We start from the raw sequence: 18,734 nt of genomic DNA on the forward strand, positions 1-18,734 counted from the left end.
ATGGGTTACTTTGTCGACTTCACAGATTGTCCATTTCTTTCACTTTTGAGTTTGCTCTCGAAACAAGTGTTGGTTATTTTATAAAATGAAACGCGACAATGGATATAATTAAGATACATTAAGAGAGGATGGATTTGTATAGCTAGCACGATGAAATGAATGAGACTTAGTTTATTGAGGGTCAATGCATTGTGATGTAAGATCATGAGTTTATGAAGATCCCGAGTGCGAGTACAGTGTATCGCGCGGAGTCGCGCATGTGTCTTCCCACTCTGTGATGAATGCTGGAATCTAAGGTAGATGATCCAAATGTGCACGCAATAACAACCTGTTTTGATGTGCTAAGATAACGCGAGAGAGTCGATAACGTATGTCTAATCAAAGGAACTACGGAATTTGTCACAGTATGAGGAAATCTTCATAATGCAGATGGGCTCGTTTTTGATTGTGATGTGGCTATAGTAGAATTACCATTCAAATGACATTTCAATCAGACTACAGAAATAGGCTAACTGGCCAGAATATCAATTCGTCATCTTCAACTTCAGAAAAGAGAGAACACGAAATTGAAGAAATGTACCTCACATTAACAAAGAATTTAAAGTCTGTAGTGCAGGATGGAGAACAGTGTAGATGTTTATTGAGATTTCATAATTGCAGCCCTTATCGCGTTACACCGTTCTGGATTGATTTCAGGGGGGTACCAATCGAGTATCCAACTCTAGCTAAAGGATCATCAATCGATTTAAATACTTATGTTTCTCACCTATGGTTCTTCAAGCCACAAGTTTCACAAGATAACTCAAATTCGCGCAATAAAACCTCCTCAGCAAAGATCTTGGCCATACCAGAAGAAGCTCTTCCTACTTTAGTTTCGAATATGTCTAACACGAAACTTGCATACTCAGATCAGAATTGTAATCCACAACCTATTCAGAATAGATTCCATGATGCTATTTTGGGTGTAAATAACAGTCTTATATGCTCATTATGCAAATTTCTACTCAATGATCATTCGTTTGCACCTCTGACCGTGCCTTGTCCCCACTTTACAGGAGAGGCCAAAATTTCAGTGACTGATATTCAGTGTAGATCTTGGTCGAGTTATAACTCTACATACATTTACTCCTGCAGCCAAGACACTCATCGTAGAGAACATTCTTCATCAAGACGTAGTATATATCTTGTTGAGCCGTTCCATAATCTTAGAGAACGATGTTTTCTCGAGCTAAAAGACAGAATCAGGCATGCGGATATAACAAAACTCAACCTACCTATCTCGTTGCAAAAAGAATATCTAAGATTTTTGACATCTTGGCAGAAGTTGAACGAAAACAAAAAAAGCGTTTGATTAGTATTCAGTCAAAGCAAATGAATGCAGTTAGCAAACTCTTTGTCTATAATATTACAGTTCTTATAAAGCATCTGGCACCATTTTGACCATCTAACCGTTTAAATCTTGATAAATGATTGGATTCTCTGTGTTTTTGTATAGTAGTCCTTCAAGGCGAACAATAAAGTCGTCACGTGATATCTTGTGGATTGAATTGTTTTCGCAGCGAATACTGAGCATTTTCAGATACATGATGTCCCAATCGTTTGGACTTGATTTCACAGTTTTAATGGAATGGTCAACATAAGGTGCTATCAGTTTATTTGGAACAAATCGCACCGTTCCTTCTGACCCAGGGTAAATTTTACAGATATATGGTACCAGCAATGTGTAATCAGATTGTGAGGGGTCGGAAACGAATCTAATAATTCCTAGTTTATTTTTTATTTCTGTGAGGTCTTTTGTGAAAACATGATCAGATAGATTGAAGAATCGAGATAGTTCTTTGACGTCAGGTGCGCTGATTATCACGTCCTTAGAAGTGAAATTGGTTTCACCGTACCTTTGAAGACAATGATTGAAATTGATATTATTCAAAAGTTTTGCCTCAATGTTAGTCAAGAAAAAGCTTTTGAGTGTTATTACTTGAAAGACGGTTTGGGGTAATGAGTCATATTTTTTGATTATTTCTTGTTCAACTATCCTAACTGGGGAGTATCTTATATCGTTGTTCCTCACAATAACTGGCACTGCAAATTCTCCTGAGCCGATCCTCTCCCAACCAAATTGACCGTTTAAAGATGGAGCATCGATTGTTTTTGTGTTGATCATTATGGTAGGTGTAGGCTGGCGCCTATAGATGGATATAAATTCTTTTCAAATTCAAGCAATGGGTGAAACTCGTCCGATGAAATGTGTCAAGCCAGTGGCATTGGGCTATTACACTGTAGTCTGCAGAAAAAAATAGTGCTGTAAAGCGCGGTGCAAATGCATCAGCTGTGTAATTCATTCATTCGCACACGTTTTCTTTTCAGTTTAGCAACCGCTAAATCTATTAATATACCTATGATCTTTTGTATTTAAATTCATCATCTCAAAATGAGCTCTGAACTTATGGCATGCCCAACGAGAAGATGGCACTTCACTAGTACTTATTGAGAGACTACCGGAGACTAAGTTTATGACAGTTTGTGTCGTGGTTGTTATTATATCTCATTATGCAACTGCAATCAGACAAATCTCATCGTCTCGAGGAGATCAAGACCCAGTTTAGAGCAAGAGAAGGCTACTACAGGCTCATGAACTCGCCTGATTACTCACAACGGTCTCAAAGAGCTATGGGTTTTAGCACTGGTACAACTAACAGTAATTCCTCTACTACTAGCAATGAGAAGACATGTATCAAGATCTCACTAGTGACAATAAATGAATATAATAATGACATTGTAGCAGGCCTTCAACTGCCCAACTCGAACAGTCTAAAAAAACCGAGTTCAAATTCAGCAGGTCCTTCAGCGAGTCGATTGCATCGTAGAAGTAGAGGTGCTCGTGATAAGAAGATTTGTTTCAATGTTGGACGTGAGCTTTTTGTTTACAATTATGATGGAGTCCGCACTGGACCAGATGCCAGCAATCCCATCTACAAACGGTCTTACAAAGGATCATCACCAACCTGCCACGATTTTAATCAAGCTACTGCCACTTCTGCATCAATACCGCTCCTCGTGGGATTTTCGCACGGTCAGTTACAATTGATTGACTTGAATGGGTCTGAAGATCAGGAGGCATGCAAAGAGTTTAACGTTGATAGACTTATCGATAAAACTCAAGTGACTTGTGTCAAATGGTTACCTAACTCCTCAAGTCTTTTTCTTGTTGCTCATGCAAGTGGGCAATTATATTTGTACAAAGATGATTTGCCTTGTGGACCAGCAGCACCAACATACCAGCTATACAAGCAATCAGAAGGAGTAACGATTTATACCTGCAAGACTAAAACAACTAGAAATCCCATTTACAAGTGGAGTATAGGAGTACAGTCATTAGGTACCAATCAACCAAACTCTCTTGGTTCTTCTGGTTCTTTGCATAGTATCGAAAATGATAGTTGTTCTTTAAATGAATTTGCTTTCTCGCCTTGTGCAAAATATTTAGCCTGTGTCTCTCAGGATGGTTTCTTGAGAGTTTATTGTTATGACACAATGGATCTTGTGGGAAGAGCTAGAAGTTATTACGGTGGTCTTTCCTGCGTTTGTTGGAGTCCTGATGGAAAATATGTGGTCACGGGAGGTGAGGATGATCTTATCACAGTTTGGTCATTTGTGGAGCGACGAGTTGTTGCCCGTGGAATAGGTCACAGATCTTGGGTGTCAGTAGTAGCTTTTGATTCCTTCTATACAGGTTATGATCTCAAAGACACTGACGTGGACAATGACGATGAAGAGGATGAGGATGATAAAGAGGTCGACGAAAGAGATCTCGAAGGTGAGGGAGAGGATGACGATGAGGACGATATCAGAGCGTATGATGTAACACGAGCGCACAATCGCGTTGGACCTCTGAATAGGATTAATCGTGTTGCAAATTCAAGTGATCAAACGAAATCGCCATCGATACGTGGCGTCTCTTTCACTAGAAACTCTGAAAATTCTCCATCAGTGACACCACGCAATCAAGTGAATAGACGTGATTCCAGCTCGCCGGCGTCAACCTCTTATCGCTTCGGTTCGGTTGGACAAGACACCCAAATTTGTTTATGGGACTTGACTGAGGACTTGTTGAAGCAACCAAGAGCTAAATTAAAGATCAACTCCATCAGTGGCGCCACTAGTGCAGTGAACCTTACTGGATTATCAAATAATATGCACAATAACGATGGTGAGCTGTCACAGAACCATTTAAATCAGAAATTATCTGAGAATATTTCGCGAAACGATACCTCGGATAATCTTGGCGATGTGACAACCGACTTGTCAAACCCAAAAGACAACAGTGTCTCGTCAGCCGTCGGTTTTCTATCCAACAAGGGCAGTGGATTTACAAAAACTTTTAGTCTTGTCGGAAAACGAGACAAGCGCAACTTGAGTCAACGCAACTCCAACAAAAATCAAAACTCTAGAAATAACTCCAACATTCTCAACAACAACTCAAAGAGACTAGTCGACGACCCTAATAAGCTTATGGGCAGCCCTATCTGTCCAAGAATGAACGAAGTGCCCTTATTAGAGCCATCGGTGTGCAAAAAAATAGCCTTTGAGCGATTGACCTCTCTCATCTTCTGCAAAGGAGGCTTCATAACATCATGTCAAGCGGGTTATGTATTCTCTTGGGCTCGACCGTCTCGTCGTTCACTGAGAATAAGTCCAGGACAAAGCAATGAGGAATTACGCGTCATTGACGTTGGAACGAGTTCAGTCGTGTGATCGCCCAAGATTCGGTTGTATCAGTACTGGAATGAATAAAGAATCAGGAAACTCTCGTGATAGAAAAGATTTGGTCAAGTAGATGAAGATACAATCTCGGTTTCTTGCGCTTGTGTGAGGTTCACTGTAGTTGATTAGTATCTTTATTTGTTTGACTATTCATCTCTTGGGCTGCCTATAGCAGGTTTAATACTTTCATTGAATCCGTGTCACAGCCTGCATAGAGAAGTTGGGATTTGCTGGATCTATGTCAACAAACTTTTTCACAACCGCTGTAGCATCTTTGAGAAAACTCTCTTGATTAGTGGGGGCCGTGATTGATTGGACCTTGTTTACGCCCGTCCATCTCATAGATTGTGTTATTGTTGTGTATGATACTGATAAAATGGTACTCCACTGATTCAGAAGCAGCAGGTGCTTCTGTTTGACCTTCCACACTCGCCTTCTCATGAGCAGTAGCTATTGTTTCACACGATTCAAACTTATTTGCTTTAACTTCTGGTTCGAGCTGTTTAGATTCTCTAATGAACTCTTTCATGGACGAATTCGATTCAAAGTCATCATCGGTGCATTGATTCGCCAGCAGGTGTATGAGAGCCATAGTAGCACATGCATTGCGAATAGTCTGACGCATGAAGTAAAGTCTACTCTTAGCATCCTCATCGACTTTGAGGTTAGTGCCTTCTTTAATGGGGTAACACAATAACAAACCCTCAACTTTACCCTCCACCATCTGCAAGAGTTCATCGTCAAACCCAAGAACATCAACGACATTCATGTGAGGTTTGACTCCAACTTTTCGGAAGAAGGAGTTCATAACTTCTGGATTGGATTCCATAGGTATCCATTCTAATTTTTCCCATTTTCGACATCTGTATGAACAACTTATTTAGCGATCGGATTGTCCTTCGGGAGATTCTATACTTGTGTGCCTATTTAATAGATACTGTTTCCAAAGTCTTGATTTCTTCTCTTTGGTTAACTGTTCAATATCTGATAACGGATCGATATAATAATGAACGACTTGATTGCCGGCTACAAAAGCTAAGACAGATTGCAAGATAGTTTTCTGATGTGGATTCAGAAACGCCATCCTATGAACTAGTTAATTCCTTGAACGAGAGCATGATGTCTTTCAGAAACGTGATGGACTGCATACAGCATGGTACAAAAAAGGCGCATCGGCGTAAACATTGGATCGCGCTTGCACCACAATTATTCATGTGGCAATGCTGAGATTACATGCACGATGCATCTGCATGAGGCACCTAGTATCACTTCAGATCAAACGAGACAATCCTTTATTTGACTCTATGTAAATAACCTATCAGCTTTGTAGGCCGCATCTGTTCATTATGGCCAAACAGCGTTTTGACCTCTATATTGAGAATAGCATGTCGGACGAGACAAGCTCTCTCGTTCTGATGAGATTTCCAGCAATGCAATCGCAGTTCGAAAATCCAGAAGATATGATCAAACTCAGTGTGAAACCCAAGAGTTTAAAATTTAAACTAGAAACATTACTAGACCAGGACACAAATAACTACTGCCACGAGCAAGCCTCTGAGCTTTTACGAAAGTCCAATCCGAAATCCTTTGCTTCAGGGAAGGTGGACAGAAATTTTTGGTCTTCGACTAAAGTTTCTGTTGATGATGGACAACTTTTTGTATGTAAAATTGTCGATGAAAGAGTAGTTTGTCGTCCTATATCACACTTGTTCACAATGCGCTCTGATTTCAGTCATTTTGACCTCAAAGACGAGGTTGATCCTAAGGAAGAAGCAAGGCCCATTTCAGTGAAATTTGCTGCACCTGATAGACCAAACGTTTTCCAAAAGAGCCAATTAAACAATCAAGAGACTGATGACCCATCAGACGATTATAGAGTTTTGAGTTACAAACCAGCCAAAAGTGAGGAATCGTACGACCAGAGGATAACGTTATTTGGCAGAAATAAGCTTAAAGTTGAGCCGGATATTGATGCGGGATTAGAGGACAAGAAGCCTGATATTGTTTTTCTGCCGGATATTAAACCCAAAATTGAAAAAATAGATCAAGATATCTACTCAAGCGAGGTGGTGAACTCACAGCAATCTCCCAGAAAATCAGTTCAGATCAGGGAGCGAGTCAAAGATTGTTTGCTCAAAGCAAAATTGGTGAGCTTTGAAGAAGTTTATCAATTTGTTAAAGGTTACAACCGATATGTTTCTGATGATGTTCAAGTGAGTAACAAAGATCTATTAGACAGCTTAAATGAGCTAGCTATTCTCGTACAAGGTAACTGGGCTGTGAAGAGTGAGGTATTATATGGCGACTCTAGTGAGAGGAATAGCACAAGTGTGACCGGTATATCCATAAATCTGTTCATAGCTGCTCGTGACTATTTATTGTGGTTGTTCAATCAAGAGAGGCTTGTAAGTAGACTAGAATATAGCAAACGAGTTAGGATACCTGATTATGATGTCATTGAACTTTTCAATCAATTGTCAATTTTCAAGAGGGATCTTCTAAAATGGGAGCTCAAACTCCCAACTGATACTAGATTCCTCAAACAATTCCCAGAAGTAGTACAGAGACAAGCCAACTTCTGGAAAGTTCGGCGGAATAATGAATTGAGTATATTCCATTCTTGAATTCCTTACTCTTCATTTACATTTACCATGCCTGTTTCCTGTCATATACTGTTCGAGAACAAATGGGACACTTTCACAGCATCACTACATTCGTTTTCAACTAAGCGCATTTTCTATATTCAATCAAGAGCAAATAACGTCCAATAAAAATGATAAGGTCAGTTATGTTGACAGATAGTCATAAATTTGAGTATTATATCATGTAACAAAGTTAGACAGTACTCACATTCTTTAAGCTCAATAAGGTCGGAACCGCACTAATCTGGAGGTCATGTGTCCTAAACGGATTATCGCTTCTTTGCCATTCGTCTCGCTGACCCACCTGCACTATGGCCATGATAATCTGCTCGTTGAATTGAAACTTCTCTATGATCTTATCAATAATTGGTTTGCTATCACGACAATCACAACACCATGATTCTTTAGTTTGTGGATCTTCCGAAGCAATGAAAAGAAAGATGAGACTTTTGAGATCGTTTGGGTCTTTTTTTCTGCACTGTATACTGTTTGTAGAGCTCATCAAAAGATTCAAACCTTGAAACATTTAGGATTTTCATGTCTTCTCAGATATTGAAGAAGATTGTTCCAATAGAAAGTGTCAAATTAGAGAGACAACTGTGTGGTGATCCGACATAAAGATTAAACCAACACATAAACATTTTTAAACCCATCTGTTGCTTGAAACAGCTGCACGCGTCTCGTGAAGTAGCGCACTGTTCATCTTTACTAGAGTAACTTTACAGCATACTTTACTTTGCAAAGTATTATCTTTATTCTTGTGTAGCCTTCTTATTATCGCCTTGTTCTAATCTAGATTTGGCTCTCTTTTCCCTGTAGATAGCCATTTCCTCTTCACAACGAGTCAAGTCATTCGCGGCAAGCTCTTCGTATCTGGCTTTCTCCGCTAAACTCATAGCTGCCCAGCGTTCAGTTATCTCTTTCGATATATGTTTTGGGATTGCGATGCCCAGTTTATCGGCAGGTAATTTGGCTTTTACTTTGTCCCTCTCGTCTTCGTAAAAATAGAAGAAAGCCGAGTGCGCCAAATCAGGTAGGTTTGGATCCCTTTCGATGACCTTATCTTCAACGTTTTCAGGAGGAATATACGGATTGGCATTGAGGCGCCTCGTGTCTTCATCAGCTATTTGAGAAAACTTCAACTTATCAATTTCACTCATCTTCTTCCATGTCTCTGCGCATTTTTTGGAAAATTCTGCAAATGCTATTTTCTCATTGGCGAATCCTTTTTGGTTTACATGTTCTTTGCTAACAGAGACATTTGCTGTAGAAGATTTAAACAGCAAAGGAAACACAAGAACGAGTAAGCCATAGTTGGCCAGTGGCAACACGGGATGGCTCAGGTCTCTATTGGAAACGAACACTAGCGCTGGAAAAAGCGTATCAACATTGAATCAATCAGTATCGATCTCTGACCTTGCCATAGATTGCATTTTAATTTTTATAGATAGCTGCCAAGCGACGGCAATATTCGCAGTCAAATGGTTGATAAATACTAGAAAATCAGTCAAAACGTTTCAAATGTTTCTATCATCGGCTTGCAAATTCATCTTACTGTTGTGTTTCTTTTTTGACCAATTGCAGAGGTCACAAAATCAGATCACAGAACTACCCGAAAGTGACTTGATAGAGTGCGAACAAGGTAAAAGTATTCTAAACATGTCTGATCCAGCTCGGCGCGTTAAAACTTCGGCATACTCTTACTATATCAAAGAGGCTGCAGAAGATTACAAGAAAGAGCATCCCAATGAAGAAATAGCATTTGCAGAATTTTCCAAAAAATGCGCAGAGACATGGAAGAAGATGAGTGAAATTGATAAGTTGAAGTTTTCTCAAATAGCTGATGAAGACACGAGGCGCCTCAATGCCAATCCGTATATTCCTCCTGAAAACGTTGAAGATAAGGTCATCGATAGGGATCCAAACCTACCTGATTTGGCGCACTCGGCTTTCTTCTATTTTTACGAAGACGAGAGGGACAAAGTAAAAAGCCAAATTACCTGCCGATAAACTGGGCATCGCAATCCCAAAACATATATCGAAAGAGATAACTGAACGCTGGGCAGCTATGAGTTTAGCGGAGAAAGCCAGATACGAAGAGCTTGCCGCGAATGACTTAATTCGTTATGAAAAGGAGATGGCCATTCATAAGGCAAATGTGGCCTTATTGAGTGAGGATTGAACAGCGAATCTGTTTGTAAGACTAATAAAGATGCCCTTTTTATTAAACAAATATTGATGAATGCCGACTAGCTGTTTCTGGCAACAGACAAGTCGATTCTGTTGTTGATGTTATATTAGTAGAATTCGACTAAATTTTCATTTCGCTTGCTCTATTTGACCTTTGTCAAATATGCAAGGCAAGCGCTATGAGAAATGTAAGCATTGGAACATATATTCTGATCTTTACATATAATGCAATCTTTACAAAAGTCTGCTCGTGTTGATGAGCATCATATTTCCGCCATTCGCGTTGGAAAGTAATATAGAAACCCGTTATTACACAATAGAGCTCCTATTGATTGAAATAATTTTGTAAGTTTACCCAACACCTCAAGTCCATCGATCAAAGATGACCCCTAATTGATATGAGCAATGGATTGGATGTCCACTCGTAAGAGGGCACGTTCCGCCTGAAATAAATTTTAAACAAACAAGCAAAAGAGTCACCTTAACATGTGCTTTACTGCAACCGAGTTGTTGTTGAGCTAGAGATCTTTGTTGGATCTGGAGTTGGGTTTGTGAACGAGCGAGCACGCGCTCGTTTTTTCGGCGCGTGTGTTTACATTTCATTCGCGTCCGGCGGCAGAAAAGAGAGAGAGAGGAGGAGGGGGAAGAATAGTGAATGGTTGACCGTCACGCCTGGCCGAGTTTTGATGTGGAAGAGACGCCAGTAGCCAATATACTTACGGCGATCATCCATCTCAGGAAAGCTGCCACTTTGATGCATCTCTGCTTGGAGCGCAATCAATCTCAGGCGCCAGCTCCAGAAGCGCGCGGACAGCGGCCGCGGCGCTAGCTCTTCGAACTGGGAGCCTCTATTCAATTTATTGTCCCCTTGGCGCCGGCCGGAAAAGGCCAGGGCGGCGAGGAAAGCGGCCAGAATTGAGCTGCTGATCTCCAATCGGCAATTTGGTGAAAGTTGCGGAACGGTGCACCGTCACATAGTTTTCCTCTCGCGAAATAAGCCTTGGCGCGGCGCCAATTTCAACTACTAGCCTTCCGCCAGTAGTTCGTGTAGGAATCTCATTTGAGCGCGGGCGGGTCGCTTTGTTGGTCACCGGCTGACGCTCATCAGAACCACTCGCCAAAGCCTGCACGAGAGTTCCAGCGCCAAGCTAGCCACCGAATGCGCGAGTAGATGCCCCGAAAGGGCTGCCCGCGAGAGTAGGCGCCGCTCAAGGTGGTTGCAAGGCAATGTAATTCGATTCCAAGTGGCAAATTTGGCCCAATAATGGAGGCCGGTAGCATAGTGTGAAGGGGCCCTCTCGCGTGATCAAGAGGAGGTAGCTTATTGGGGTTGGGTAAACAATGAGACCTCGTCGAATCAGCGCGCTTTCAGTGGCGAGACGAACTATGCGAACTGCTGGCTAATATAGCGAGCGAGCGCCCGCAAACAAACGCACGCAGATTGACACTCATCGAGCATAAGGAAGACTAATTTGTGGCCTCAACAGCCACCCGCCGAATGAATGAATGAATGATTGATCTGCGATCACTCGTCCCGTTACTGTTACTATTTTGATCGTCGCAACAGCGCTAGGCGGATATAATTCGAAGCTGATGAAAAGGCCTCCTCAATTTGTGGGAAACAGGAGGAGAAGGAGAAGAGGACGAAGAAAGAAGGAAGATGGAAGAGGGAAGGAGGAGGAGAAGCAGAACGGGCTGAACATCAAGCAAGCCCAGCACGAATCGGATAATTGCTCGAAGCCGGCGGCACTCGGCGCCTATTCGAATTGATTGAATAATAGCCCGATCGCATAGCTAGTGAGGCGGGCGAGCTTACAAGTTGGCTTTGGACTCTAAATAATGATTACGAGAATGGCCGATTTCGGAGCGGCCAGTCTAGAGTGGGCGCCCAAAGCATATTGGCACGACAAGATTTATGTTGTTGATATTGATCATGCGAGCGTTCGACCGCGAGCAGCACCATATAACGCTGTCACTGAATTTTTGCGATGCCGACCAGAGCGCGCCGGACAAACAGTGGCAGCGGGCAGCGGCAGTAAAAGTGGAGGTCCGGTTAATGATCTTGCCGAGCGGACGGGTTGTTAGTTGGGCGGCTTTGGCCGGCCAGCCAAGCAACTAGACATGCGGAGCATCTGTTTAATCGTAAGAGCAGCTGGCTCACAATTAGTTGCCTTGAAGGAGGCTTTCTATCGGCGGCTAGCCGAAGCCAGCCGGATTGTCAAGGCTGCCGGCTGTCACTTGGACAGAAGCCATCCAATTTGGGCCCTAAATCCATAAATGGTGCTCACAAAGCGGCGCCCGACTGCGAATACAATAACAAGAGTGGGCCTCCAACCAACTGCTGATTTAAATTTGAGACGCTCTCGGAGGGAAACAATCTAGGCTGCTTTCCACTTAAACGAGCTCCGACGGGCTCTACTGAACTCTATTCACAGTGAGCGAGGAGCTCCATCTCCTCGCTCAGGAAGTTCATCAAATTGGCGCCTTCTGGGAGTGCACGGCAGCGACAACAATAACGACAACAAGGCAACAAGGCGCCAAGCCCGAAGAGCACGCCGATGAATTTTGTCTGAGAGTCGTAATATGTAAATTGGTCTTGCCGGACACCGGACAGCTCCTTAGCGCGCGCTAATGTCGAAACAGCAGGAGCAGCAGCAGCAGCGGTGGCAAGAGAGCTGCTAAGCGCACCTTCGCAAGCCGAGACGCCTCGTGAGATTGAATCCTGCTAAGCGAATTAGGCAAATCTGCACAATGTGCGCCCCAAGCCAGAAATAGAGCCGGTAGAGTTGGATGGGTGAAGACAGGCGGGCGGCCGGTTCGCTTGGGCTTTAGCTTCTAGCTGCTGGCCCACCAGCTGAGATTTGCCCGTTCGCTGTTTTACGCTAACGCGCCTGTTGGCTTTCCAGGCAGGCTAATCTCGGCGACTAGGCGACTAGGCGGCTACGCTGAGGCCGACAAAGCCACAGCAAGCGGATCAGAGGCGCCACTAGCTGACAAAGGGGCGCCTTGCAGTGAGCCGGCTCAATTTACAAATGCAAATTGGCCGCTGGCAGGGCGCAAATACCTAGCGATGGGCTTGAACACGGTTAACTGTGGCCCAGCCAGCAAGCTGATTTCACTTGCTCACTTGTACCGCTAAAAATAACCGCTCGCTTCATGGCCAACATCATCACCATCACCATTATTGACGGCAGCAGCATCCGAAACAACCAACGTCGCCAACAACATGGTCAGGAATGCTCTTGGGCCGCCAGGTATCTCGTAGCGGACAACAACAAGGCAAGTCCAACAACAAGCCAGACCATCGTCTCGTTGAGTTGAATAAAAGCTGCCTTAGATTCCGTGAGCAAGCTAATCGGCTTACTCTCGTTGGATAGAGAATTTTCCGCGGGGGTTGCATCGCGTGCTCGGGCCGCTCTAATTGCGTGCCGGCCATGAAGAGCGAGATTGTGTTTTTTGGGTCCCCCCTCCATTGTCGTCCGGTGGTCCGCCGAATGTTGTCCAGCAGGCGATTCCACTTTGGGCATAGGCGTTGAATTCTTTCTGGTTAGCTTGTAAAGAAGACCTCTATCTCCTTCTCTCACTGACTCACTCACACACATGCACATGGACACTTTCGACGAAGGTTACGGCCGCCTTTGTTCGGCTATATGTTCTCCCGGCCAGCAAAGAGCCAAGTTGGTGTTGCTGTCGCCCAGCGGACAACAAAAAGTTTGTTGTCCGCTGGATGCTATCCAACCGTGTTGGCCCAGCAAGCAGCTGGGCTAGCCGCAGCTAACAAGCTCTACTTGCGGACTTGAACAAAAAGGGGAACGATATCGCTCTCGATGGAGCGCGATCAAGGTCGACCTTGCCCGAGTTTTTGGCCTCCAGATTTGAGTCAACGGCTAAGTCGAGCTTGCAGAGCACGGTAGACGTCTCGTCGGCGTTCAACATAATACGGACGCGGATAGCTCATTTATGTGCTATCCAGCTCGCACGAACTCAACGAGCCAAGCTCGGCCTAGCTGCTCGCTGGCAGCTCGCTGCGCCATTCGACTAAACGTCATCGGCAATAGGTGGTCGTAGGAGAAGCGTTGGGGAGGAGGTAGTCGCTATTGTCGCCACATTCTGTTACTCCAAGAGACCAATGGAACAGCCAACAGCAACAACAAATGGTCGGCAAATTTAGGCTCTTCTTCTTTTGTTGTTGCAGTTGGGGCTCGTTTCTTGGAACAATATTAATGACCCGCTCGCTTGTTTGAATAGACTTGAAACATGCCGCCGGAAGGAGGCGGTTTGTTGGTCGAAGGTCAGCGCGAACGATTTGTTTGATTGCCGCGCTCGCTTTTCCTCTACACTCTCTCTTTTGCTTTATGGTTGAAATTCACCGGACACGCACAGCGAGAAGATGCGGCCCCATCTAACCCGCAAAGTCTCCCGCAAAGTTTCATTCGATAATCCTCGCGCTCTCGCATTATGCTAGCTGATCATGGCAATCTCACCTGTTGTGATTTTACCCCCCAGAAAACTCAGAGGAGCGGAACACTTTGCAATTCAATTGTTCTGCGAGACGCAATCAAGGTGGCTTTCAAGGAATAAAGCGAGAGAGTTAAGACTAGCCTGCTGCAATTGGTTTTTGTGGTGCCGCATTAGCGCTTGATCCGGGCGAAGGTTGACGGTGCAGTGGCCAGAGTTGCTGTTGAGCCGCAAACAAACGCGCAACCGGGAATTCCGTCTGTTAAGAGCGCGCCTCTCGAATGAGCAAACTGGGCTCGCTCACCAATCCATTCATGAACAATGGTTCATGAATGAGAGAGCCATCGCGCTCGCGGACGCGATGGCTCCTAAATGCTTTGTAATGAAAAAACAACCAAAGCGAGGCCCCATCTCTGAGACACATCAGCGCGCATTACCTGTTCAGTGGTGCGACAAGGTGGGCGCTAAATTAGCTCCAGCTGGGCTTTTGCCGCTGTCACTTTATGGTTTGCATCTATTCGATCATCATGGGCGCGGCTCTTGACGGCACGCGCCTCTTTTGTGGGCCATCAAGCTGGCGCTGCTCCAACCGCTAGATGAATGGCGATGGTGCCGCACGCTCCGTAAACAAAGGATTGGTCCGGCCCGAATAGGCTTCGGAATGTCGAGCTACAAATATTTGTTTATTCTCCATTGTTGGTCCCATATTTCGTGCTCGCCAACTAGATTGGCTGGCAAGCCCAACGCATCGCAGCCTGCACGTTTCTCCACTGATCTGCCAGTGGCCACTATATAAACTGGCTGGAATCAAAAAGTTATGCGTGCGAGGCTTTAGATTGTCATTAGCGGACTAGCTTTTTGGAATGAAGCTGCAAGTGGTTTGCAATGAAGCCGTATATTGTGACGCAAAAATCAATTTCTTCAACTAGGATAGAGAGAGAGAGAGAGAGAGAGAGAGAGAGAGAGAGAGAGAGAGAGAGCGCGAGGCTAGATTAGTCTTGGTGTCTTTGGAAACACCAAGACAGCAGTAGCTGGCGAACGAGAGTGAACCATTTTGCCCATGCTAGGCTGTGCATTAGTTCCGATAGTGCTCTCTCACCTGATTCAAACGACACAATCTATGCAAATCCGCAGAAATATCACCCAAGCCTATCCCTGTCTAACCAAGTTTCCTTTCCAACTTCCAAAAGTGGCTCAAGTTTTTTGTTATTGTCTAAGAGATTTATTCCCTCAAACCATAAGCTACCACGACACTCAGCCAAATTCAATCTGGAATAAAGCAACGGAATCCCGTTGTCTAATAGAAGAAGCAGAGTTGATCTGGATCTCGCTAGCGACTCAAATAACATACCGGCTGCCAACTTTAATTTAATGATAGGCCGTCTAGCTAGTCGGCGCAACAAATCACGCGCATCTCCGAGCGACTCGAGAGAGCAAACTCTCTCTCTCTCTCTCTCTCTCTCTCTCTCTCCTCTCTCGTCTGCTTGAATCGAGAACGAAATATTCTCAACGCTCTAACTGGGAATGAACTTTATCCGCAAATAACAATCCATCATCTAGATCCGCACAATTCTAGCACCCTCTCATCCATCGTCGGCCGAACCGTCAGCTATCCATTTTAGTTAGTCCAGCAGTTTGGTTTGCAGTATAAAACAACTGCTGGTGCTTTAATGCTGGTGCAAAGAGTAGAATCTCTACTCTTTGGTGGGCGGCTGCTCATCTAATCCGATCTGGCCGCTTAAATGAATGTCGCACAAGTTTGGATGAATCTATGAGCTCGCTAGTGCAGCACAAGAAGAATAAAATAAGTTCGTTATTCGCGCCTCATTTGAGTGGCCCTAATGGAATTGTAAAATTATATAACCCAAAGCTCGTTTATTTGTTGGCTCTTTGGTTGGCTATCTACACGAATCTAGCAAGCTATCTAGCAAGCGAGTGCTTGTTTTCGCTGCACATAGTAACTGGTCTTTAAATTTGAGCGCCGGATGTAATGAGATCATGGATTCTATTTTTCTTGTCTGACCGGCCTGGTTGGAGTGTGAGCCAGAAGCAGGAAGCTGCTTTCTTAATGGCCTTCTTGGGACGGAGACCCTCTCCGCCGGCGCTAGAGGGGCCAGCCGAGAGCTAGCCTAACACGAGCCGCCGACTCGCGCGACATTTAACTTGATCGCGCTGACCGATTAGATGATCGGGCGTCCGGCAGTGCGATATGGAGAGTCGCTCGGCGGCCAACCTCAAGCACATCCGATCGCTGGCCGAAGATAGAGAGTGCGGCCTACTTATGGACAGCTTGCGGAGGTTGCCTTCGGGCCGGCTCGCTGCGCATGTCAGGTATTTGCTGGCTGGCGACGAGTGCCGGCAAAGTTAGGGGTCGGCCACTAAAAAGGCCCGAGGTGTGAATAGAGAATGCCAAGGCAGAAAGAGAGAGAGGGAGCCAGTTGACGGGCCGCCGCAACCGAGAACGTCAGTCAGCGGACGTTGCAAGCGCTCTCCCTCTCGCAAGAATAACAACAACAACAACAACCACAACAAGGGCTGGCAGAAGCGGCAGCAGCAGCGGCAGCAATAACAACAACAACCGAAAGCACGCCGTCGCACATCCCGGCGGATAGGACCAAGCTAGCGAATGCGCTTTTCGCGCGCTCAGAAACTAATAGCGCGACTAGAACGGCCGACAGTTTTGGCTTGCTTAAAAATAGTAGCAGCATCCTCTCTACCGAGAAGAGTCAGCTCAGTTGTAGATTGTATCTACCTATCTACCTATTCATCTATCTCTCGGCAAAAAGAAGAAGAAGAAGAGGAAGAAGAAGAAGAAGAACAGGAAGAGGAAGAGGAAGACGCGAGCGCCGTTGAGCTTCATGGTGCCTATTTGCAATTTTCAAACAACGACTCTATCTGGCTCCAAACCTAGAAAGCTATTCCAAAGCACAGTGCACCAATCAACTGGGATTCATCCAAAAAACAACTCGCTCACGATCCTTACACACCAACTTGGGCGCGCCCAATCAAGCACTAAATCCGCGCTCCTATTACTACTGAGCAATCTGCCAAATGGAGACGCAACTCGAGGGAAGCCTCAAGCATTCCAACAGCAGCGTCCGTCACTACACAACAAGGCCAAACGATCCCTGAGCAGCTTGAGAAGCATCAACTTCCTAAAGCATATTAGAACAGAATTGGTAAGTCTCACATATGCACTCGAACATTTGAAACTTCAACTCGCCAGTTAAATTTACAGCAGTTCACTTGCGACTCAGATTTGAGAGTGCTCGACGACGTTGCATCTCAGCTCCTCGTCGAGTAGAGTAAAAAAATGGAGTCAGATTTAGGGTGCGCCTTGTGTAGCATTCTCAAGTCTGAGTCACCTGTTAAAAAGAGGCTTCCTTTGTTGGATTAGATTTGAAGGGCGATTTTTTTGCGGCGCCTCTGTGAGAGGCAAAACAAACACAATCTAGCTCGGGCGGCTTCTCATCTTTCCGACGGGCCGTTTAGCTCGGAAGCCGTCTACTAATACGTATTTTAAGATATAAGTTGGATTCTCAGCCCAACCAATACGCTCAAAAGTGTCTGTTTCTTCTTGTAGAGGTCTCACCCGTTATTTCAAAGAAAGAAATTGGTCTAAGAAGCGACCAGTGGCTCTCATTAGGTACCGCTAAAACGGCAGCCGCGAGTTTGTGCGGGACGCAAGTGATGCAGAAAGCTCTTTTAAACTTATTCTTGTGAGGCCGCGCGAAAGTAACGTGCCAGATAACACGAAGTAACATGAAACGTGACAAGGCCATTACAAACTAACCAGCAAAGAAGCAGCTCGCGAGGGAGCTATGTTTACTCTAGTTTGAAGCGTGGCTGTTGTGCAATCTCGGAGATTGCTCCAAGCCTCAGCACAAGCACTCGGTCGCCATATCGGCCCTGATTCATCTTCATTCATCTTGTTCGAACGAAGCGCCAACTTGTACCAATTTTCGCAAATTCATCATCTACAACAGATTGCCAAATCTGAGCGAATTTCGCCAGAGATCTGGCCATCAAGTCAAATCTGGCCAGCGGATGGCTGGTGCGAGCTTGGTTCCATACTAGACGCAATTTGTTGAGTTTGCCACTAACCTAGCAGCTCCATTTCAATGGACAACAAACAAAAAGGAGCTTCCATTTCGTGGCTCGCTAAAGGCCGACGATTGCCACAGTTGCTGGTCTTAATTGAATTAGGCTTCGCTTTGTAGACAACATGTTTCAGCTTGGCAAGCTTTGCAAGTGTATACTCGAATCTACTTTGCACCGCGAACCGCATTGAACTTTATCTATCCAACCTCATCAGGTGCACATAGACCCCATTGTGCGTTTGCGCTTTCGGCAAGGCTCTTAAACTAATTAGGCTTTCTTTATTGCTCAAAGTGGAGTGATCACCGCAAGCGCCGGCGGCTCTCAATTTTCAGTCCACCTTGACTGAGCTTGCTTTCTCATATGTTGTTGCTCATTCGTATGTTCGTTCGTTCGTCGTTCGTTCATCTGTCCGTCCGTCCGTCTGTTTGTTGAATTGTTTGAAGCCGCCCGTAACGACATTTTCATAGAGAACTCCCGCGCGCAACAATAAAGCGCTCACTAGCGGCGAGCTCCTTCGGTAGCTGGCTTACCAACGTCTCCTAACAAGACTTTATGAGACAACTGGCAAGCGCTTCAATG

At 44.7% G+C, this 18,734-nt stretch overlaps 5 protein-coding genes across 5 annotated transcripts; 3 read left to right on the plus strand and 2 right to left on the minus strand.

The window, feature by feature from the left end:
* Nucleotides 1–2,550: 2,550 nt before the first annotated feature.
* LOC131872738 (uncharacterized) lies at nucleotides 2,551–4,755 on the plus strand. Its single transcript, XM_059216134.1, has 4 exons — nucleotides 2,551–2,809; nucleotides 2,876–3,371; nucleotides 3,441–3,750; nucleotides 4,018–4,755. Exons 1-4 carry the CDS (start codon nucleotides 2,551–2,553, stop codon nucleotides 4,753–4,755), a joined length of 1,803 nt encoding a protein of 600 aa, XP_059072117.1.
* A 301-nt stretch (nucleotides 4,756–5,056) lies between these two features.
* On the minus strand, nucleotides 5,057–5,593 carry LOC131872739 (uncharacterized). The gene has a single exon (XM_059216135.1). The coding sequence runs from the start codon at nucleotides 5,591–5,593 to the stop codon at nucleotides 5,057–5,059; it is 537 nt and encodes a 178-aa protein (XP_059072118.1).
* Nucleotides 5,594–6,110: 517 nt separating this feature from the next.
* On the plus strand, nucleotides 6,111–7,388 carry LOC131872740 (uncharacterized). Its single transcript, XM_059216136.1, has one exon. The coding sequence runs from the start codon at nucleotides 6,111–6,113 to the stop codon at nucleotides 7,386–7,388; it is 1,278 nt and encodes a 425-aa protein (XP_059072119.1).
* Nucleotides 7,389–8,158: 770 nt separating this feature from the next.
* LOC131872741 (uncharacterized) lies at nucleotides 8,159–8,566 on the minus strand. Its single transcript, XM_059216137.1, has one exon. The coding sequence runs from the start codon at nucleotides 8,564–8,566 to the stop codon at nucleotides 8,159–8,161; it is 408 nt and encodes a 135-aa protein (XP_059072120.1).
* Nucleotides 8,567–8,740: 174 nt separating this feature from the next.
* Nucleotides 8,741–10,523, plus strand: LOC131872742 (uncharacterized). The gene is made up of 3 exons (XM_059216138.1): nucleotides 8,741–8,749; nucleotides 8,991–9,389; nucleotides 10,335–10,523. The coding sequence occupies exons 1-3, from the start codon at nucleotides 8,741–8,743 to the stop codon at nucleotides 10,521–10,523; spliced, it is 597 nt and encodes a 198-aa protein (XP_059072121.1).
* Nucleotides 10,524–18,734: the final 8,211 nt, after the last annotated feature.

The sequence above is a fragment of the Cryptomeria japonica genome, unplaced genomic scaffold (assembly GCF_030272615.1).
Source record: "Cryptomeria japonica unplaced genomic scaffold, Sugi_1.0 HiC_scaffold_753, whole genome shotgun sequence".
NCBI classification, from domain to species: domain Eukaryota; kingdom Viridiplantae; phylum Streptophyta; class Pinopsida; order Cupressales; family Cupressaceae; genus Cryptomeria; species Cryptomeria japonica.

Excerpts from the sequence above, each read along its gene's own strand:
- LOC131872738 (XM_059216134.1), top strand. The coding sequence starts at position 2,551 with ATGCAACTGCAATCAGACAAATCTCATCGTCTCGAGGAGATCAAGACC. Across the intron at positions 2,810-2,875 it reads TCAACTGCCCAACTCGAACA|GTGCTCGTGATAAGAAGATT; the intron begins GTCTAAAAAAAC and ends GTAGAAGTAGAG. Across the intron at positions 3,751-4,017 it reads CAGGTTATGATCTCAAAGAC|CGTGATTCCAGCTCGCCGGC; the intron begins ACTGACGTGGAC and ends CAAGTGAATAGA.
- LOC131872739 (XM_059216135.1), bottom strand. The coding sequence starts at position 5,593 with ATGGAATCCAATCCAGAAGTTATGAACTCCTTCTTCCGAAAAGTTGGA.
- LOC131872740 (XM_059216136.1), top strand. The coding sequence starts at position 6,111 with ATGGCCAAACAGCGTTTTGACCTCTATATTGAGAATAGCATGTCGGAC.
- LOC131872741 (XM_059216137.1), bottom strand. The coding sequence starts at position 8,566 with ATGAGTGAAATTGATAAGTTGAAGTTTTCTCAAATAGCTGATGAAGAC.
- LOC131872742 (XM_059216138.1), top strand. Across the intron at positions 9,390-10,334 it reads ACGAAGACGAGAGGGACAAA|GAAAGCTGCCACTTTGATGC; the intron begins GTAAAAAGCCAA and ends CATCCATCTCAG.